The sequence below is a fragment of the Chiloscyllium plagiosum genome, unplaced genomic scaffold, assembly GCF_004010195.1.
Source record: "Chiloscyllium plagiosum isolate BGI_BamShark_2017 unplaced genomic scaffold, ASM401019v2 scaf_13140, whole genome shotgun sequence".
NCBI lineage: Eukaryota > Metazoa > Chordata > Chondrichthyes > Orectolobiformes > Hemiscylliidae > Chiloscyllium > Chiloscyllium plagiosum.
Genome location: NW_025214646.1, coordinates 40,629 through 46,779, shown reverse-complemented (window position 1 = coordinate 46,779; position 6,151 = coordinate 40,629). Strand labels below are relative to the sequence as shown.

The window sequence follows — 6,151 nt, the reverse complement described above, 5'->3', positions numbered from 1 at the left end:
GGATGTCTCTGGATTATTGGGTCAGGGGCTCTATATCTGGATTATCAGTGATGGATATCGCTAGATTATTGGATCAGGGACTCTATCTCTGGATTATCAGTGACAGATATCTCTGGATTATTGGATCAAGGACTCTATCTCTGGATTATCAGTGACCAATATCTGTGGGTTATTGAGTCAGTAATTAGTATCTTCTAAAAAAACGCAAAGTAACTCTGGATGCTAGAAATCACAAACAGAAATATTTGGGAAAGCTCAGCAGGTCTGACAGGATCTTTGGAGCTAAACTATGCACAAATGCTGCTAGACCTGCTGCGTTTTCCCAGCAATTTGTGTTTTTGGATCAGTGTCTCCTTGTTATTAGTGACTGGTATCTCCAGGCTATTGGATCAATGGCAGGTGTCTTCTGGGCTCCTAGAGGTCTGTACAGGTTGATGTATTTGTATGCTCTGGTCTCCATTTGATTGTAGAATTGGAAGGGGATATGAGATCATTTCCATTCATGAGGAAGCATCAAACTGCTTACGGACACCATTCAATGTTCTCCCTCCTTCCTCAGGTGTACCTTGTCAAAATCAATATTCCTGCATCTTCCCTTTGCAGGACCACCTCACCTCTCTCTCAGTCATCCTTCATTTTGCTAACATTTACAGCTCGATAACCTTGCAGTTGAGATGGCCAGTGTCCCCACTGTCACACTAGCAGACTATAGCTTCCTGATGTCGTGGATTGATTGTGCTGCAGTCACATTCTCTTACAGATCAACCAACGGGCTGTTCCCTGTTCACCTGACTTTGCATTTGCAAACTTCCTCTCGAATCCCACCACAGTGCGAGACTGGAATATCCAGGGCCTGCCAACAGATGCCTTCTCCACTGAGAATGGAGTCATTGTAACCAGAGGCAACAGGTATGTGGGGTTATGCACCATTGGAATAGGGAGCAGAGGCTAATGTAGCAGTATTAACCCAAGGCAATGGGGCAATTGCACAGTCAGGTTGTCAGTACTGAGGGAGCACTGCACTGTCACAAAGTCAATACTGAGGGGGCATTGCATTTGTCCTTAACAAATTCAGAGCATTCTGTATCTAATATTGGGTTGTTTTTATCCTGGGAATGTTTGATGGGGTCAATGTGCTGTACTCTAGGTCTAATCCAGTGTTTTTTAATAAAATTCATTCGTAGGATGTGGGCTCTGCAGACAATTGTTGTCCATCCCTAGCTGCCTCTGGGGAAGATGGTAGACAGCTGCCTTGTTGAACCACTGCAGTCCATTTAACATAGTTAGATCACAACGTTGTAAAGGAAGGAGTTCCTGAAGTTTGACACAGTGACGCTGAAGGGACAGCAATAGATTTCTAAGTAAATCATGACTGTTTGGGAAGGGAACATGGAGGTGGTGGTGCTCCCATGTATCTGCTACCCTTGGTTTTCTAAGTCAGAGGTCACACAACATCAGGTTATAGTCCAACAGGTTTGTTTGAAATCACAAGCTTTCAGAGCACTATTCCTTCGTCACCTGGCTTATGATTTCAAATAAACCTGTAGGACTATAACCTAGTGACATGTGACTTCTGACTTTGTCCACCCCATTCTTGTACCGGCACCTCCACATCATGGCTGCCTTGTTTTTCCAGATGTTTAGAAGATGTTCTTTAAAGAGCCTTGCAGTGCACACTACTGCCACAGTGTTTCTGTAGTGCGCACTACTGCCGCAGTGTTTCTGCAGTGCGCACTACTGCCGCAGTGTTTCTGCAGTGCGCACTACTGCCGCAGTGTTCTTGGTGCTGGATGGAGTCATGTTTATGGATGTGGCACCAGTCAAGTTGGCCACTTTGTCCTGGATGGTGTCACACTGTTGGAGCTGCACCCATCCAGGGCAAGTGGGGAGTATCCTTCCCACTCCTGAATTGTGTCTTATCAATGATGGACAAGCTTTGGGGAGTCAGGAGGTGAGTTACTCGCTGCAGGATTCCCAGTCTCTGACTTGCTCTAGTAGCCACTGTTTATGTGGCAAGTTCAATTGAGTTTCTGGTCAATGGTAACCCCCAGGATGTTGATAATGGGGATTCATTGAATGTCAAGGAAAGACATTTGGATAAGTACATGAATAGGAAAGGTTTGGAGGGATATGGACCAGGAGCACACTGGTGGGACCAGTTTAGTTTGGGATTATATTCGGCATAGGCTGGTTGGACCAAAGGATCTGTTTTGTGCTGTGTAACTGTATGACTCTATGGTCTTTGCCTGGCATTTGTGTGATGTGAATGTTACTTGCCACCTGTCAACCCAAGCCTGGATATTCTCCACGTCTTGCTGCATTTGTACATGGACTGCGTCAGTATCTGAGGAGTTGCAAATGATGTTGAACATTGTGCAATCATCAGCAAGCATTGTGACCTCTGACCTAACTAGAGGTCCTTGATGAAGTGCCGAAGATGGTTGGGTCTCGGAGACTAGCCTGGGGAAGTTCCTTCAACAAGTTCCAGGAGCTGAGATGATTGACCACCAACAGCCACACCCATCTTCCTTTATGTTAAATATGACCCCAACCAGAGGAGAGTTTACCCCCTGATACCCATTGGTTCCAGTTTTGCTTGGGTTCCTTAATGTCACACTCTGTCGAATGCAGCCTTGATGTCATGGGCAGTCACTCTAACCTCACCTCTGAAATTCACCTCTTTTAACCACATTTGAACCAAGGCTGTAATGAGGTCAGGAGCTCAGTGGCCTCAGTGGAACGCAGCCCGGTGTCAATGAGAAGGTTATTGCTGAGTAAAGTGACCTGCATCACTTCACTGATGCGCAATTGTAGGGTGACAGGGAGTAATTGGCCGATTTAGATTTATCCTGCATTTTTGTTCAGTGTGGGAAATTTTTCTATATTGTTGGCTGGCTGCTAGTGTTGTTGCCGTAATAGACAAACACAGGATGTTCCAGAGCATACCTTCAGTAATATTGCCAGAAAGGGCCTGGGGAGTGTTGCTAAACAAAGAGACCTTGGAGTGCATGTTCCTACTCGCAGGTAGATAGGATAGTGAAGAAGGCATTTAGTATGCCTTCCTTTATTGGTCAGAGCATTGAGTATCGCAGTTGGGAGGTCATGTTGTGCCTGTACAGGACAGTGGTTCAGCTACTTCTGGAATATTGTGTGCAATTTCGGTCGTCCTGCTGTTGGAAGGATGTTGTGAAACTTGAAAGAGTTCAGAAAAGATTTACGAGGATGTTGCCAGGGTTGGAGGATTTGAGCTACAGGGAGAGGCTGAACAGGCTGGGACTGTTTTCCCTGGAGCGTCGAAGGCCGAGGGGTGACCTTATAGAGGTTTATAAAATTATGAGGGGCATGGGCAGGATAAATAGACAAAGTCTTTTCCCTGGGGTCGGGGAGTCCAGAACTAGAGGGGCATAGGTTTAGGGTGAGAGGGGAGAGATATAAAAGAGATCTAAGGGGCAACTTTTTCACACAGAGGGTGGTACGTGTATGGAATGAGCTGCCAGAGGAAGTGGTGGAGGCTGGTACAATTACAACATTTAAGAGGCATTTGGATGGGTATAGGAATAGGAAGGGTTTGGAGGGATATGAGCCGGGTGCTAGCAAATGGGACTAGATTAGGTTAGGATATCTGGTCAGCATGGACGAGTTGGACCGAAGGGTCTGTTTCCGTGCTGTACATCTCCATGACTCTGTAACCCATAGCCTTTGCAGTATCCAGTGTTATCAGCTGCTTCTTAATGTCAAGTGGAGTGAATTGGATAGGCTTAAGTCTGGCATCTATGATGCTGGGAGTCTCTGGAAACGTCCAGCTCACCCACTCAGCTCCTCTAGATAACGATTGCTGTGAGTACTTCAACCTTGTCTTTTATAAGGTGATGTGTTAAGCTCCCCCTCACTGAGGATAAGGATATTTGTGGAACCTGACCCTGCAGTGAACTCTTTAATTATTCACCAGGAGTTTGCATGGCTGGGTTTGCCATTGTTTCTGGTGCCTGGGACAAGGCCAGGTGGTTGGTCAGCTTTAACTCTTTTTCTGAGGCTTTCCCGTAGCTGATAAATCTGAATGACCACTTCCAGGAGCCATTCAGAGTCAATCGCATTGCTGTTGGTCTGTAATCAAATGGAGGCCAGACTAAGTAAGGACAACACGAGTATTTCCCAAAAGACATGAGTGAACTAGATGGTTTCACAGTTTAACTCAAGATTTGATTGAATTTGGGTAACTCAGTCTGCAGTGGTTAGACCTGAACCCTCATTCCCAAAACATAACCTAGGTCTGTATATTACCAACATAGCAATAATACCATAACACCAATGCCAACCCTGTAGCTGGCCTGGGAGTATGTAGAAAGAGCTTTACTCTGTATCTAATTCTCTCCTGTTCCTGTCCTGCGAATGCTTGATGTGGGGACAGTGTAGAGGGAGCTTTATTCTGTATCTAGCCCCGTGCTGTCCCTGTCCTGGAAGTGTATGATGGGGGGACAGTGTAGAGGGAGCTTTATTCTGTATCTAGCCCCATGCTGACCCTGTCCCTGGGAGTGTTTGATGGGGGGGACAGTGTAGAGGGAGCTTTACTCTGTATCTAACCCCGTGCTGTCCCTGTCCTGGAAGTGTATGATGGGGGGACAGTGTAGAGGGAGCTTTACTCTGTATCTTACCCCATGCTGACCCTGTCCCTGGGAGGGTTTGATGGGGACGTGCACGGCAGTGACCTCTGAAACAAAAAGTCAGTGTTGGCCTGCTGATTGGTGTGTATGGACTCTGGGAGCAGCTGGTGTTTTAACTGTGACCTTCTCAGTACGTGGCCAGAACACACAAACCTCAGTTCATGAGCTCGCCTTCTTCCACTAGCACACACAGACCAGAATATCAGCCCGTTTTCAACCCCATCTTTTCTATATTCCTGGAAGGGTAAAACACAAAGAATGTCTGCAAGAGGTGGCTTTCAGACGAGAGGGTGACAGTAGCCAGCCTCTGCTTTATCTTTTCCTCTTACATCCACTTGACAGTTTACAGGCATGACATTCCCTGGGTCCTCCAGGGCCCTTGGCCAGACAGCCCTGAGTTTTCACGTGCAGTCTTGTTTTGTCTCACTTACTTATGTTTTGAAAAGAACACATTGCAGAATTAAAAGTGCGTGGAGCTTCAGGTTTCTGATCTGTCACCATGGCAGCAATAATTAGAAATTTGCATCCATGTAACGCCAGCCAGAATGCAGTTTGTGCAAGGAAGTGAGATTTGAACAAGTTTCTTTGCGTAAAGGGTCGTGATGGTAAAGAGTGGCTATAATCATTGGGAAGTGATCGAAATGAATCAAATACCCAGCTTGACCTGTCCTTGCTTTCCCCAGGTGGCCTCTGATGGTGGACCCCCAAGGTCAGGCTCTGAAGTGGATCAAGAACATGGAGTCTTCTCAGGTATGTGGGTCATGAATCAAGAAGCTGCTGTTGAAATCTGAGCACTGGTGCAAGTTGTAGAGTCATAGAGATGTACAGCATGGAAACAGACCCTTCAGTCCAACCCGTCCATGCTGACCAGATATCCCAACCCAATCTAGTCCCACCTACCAGCATCCGGCCCATATCCCTCCAAACCCTTTCTATTCATATACCCATCCAAATGCTTCTTAAATGTTGCAATTGTACCAGCCTTCACCACATCCTCTGGCAGCTCATTCCATACACGTACCACCCTCTGGGTGAAAGAGTTGCCTCTTAGGTCTCTTTTGTATCTTTCCCCTCTCACCCTAAACCTATGCCCTCTACTTCTGGACTCCCTGATCCCGGGGAAAAGACTTTGCTATCCATGCCCCTCATGATTTTATAAACCTCGATAAGGTCATCCCTCAGCCTCCGACGCTCCAGGGAAAATAGCCCTAGCCTGTTCAGCCTCTCCCTGTAGCTCAAGTCCTCCAACCCTGGCAACATCCTTGTAAATCTTTTCTGAACCCTTTCAAGTTTCACAACATCTTTCCGATAGGAAGGAGACCAGAATTGCACATAATATTCCAGAAGTGGCCTAACCAATATCCTGTACTGCCGCAGCATGACCTCCCAACTCCTGTACTCAATACTCTGACCAATAAAGGAAAGCATACCAAACGCCTTCTTCACCATCCTATCTACCTGCGACTCCATTTTCAAGGAGTTATGAACCT

The 6,151-nt window shown here is 46.4% G+C and overlaps 1 protein-coding gene across 1 annotated transcript in view; it reads left to right on the top strand.

Annotated features, from left to right (window-relative positions):
• Positions 1-760: 760 nt before the first annotated feature.
• Positions 761-6,151, top strand: part of LOC122547967 (dynein axonemal heavy chain 2-like) — a gene marked incomplete at its 5' end in the record, with an annotated part of 6,573 nt that continues 1,182 nt past the window's right edge. Inside the window, 2 exons of the mRNA XM_043686523.1 lie at positions 761-909; positions 5,345-5,411. Coding sequence (XP_043542458.1) covers positions 761-909; positions 5,345-5,411 — 216 coding nt within the window. The remainder of the gene's footprint in view (positions 910-5,344; positions 5,412-6,151) is intronic.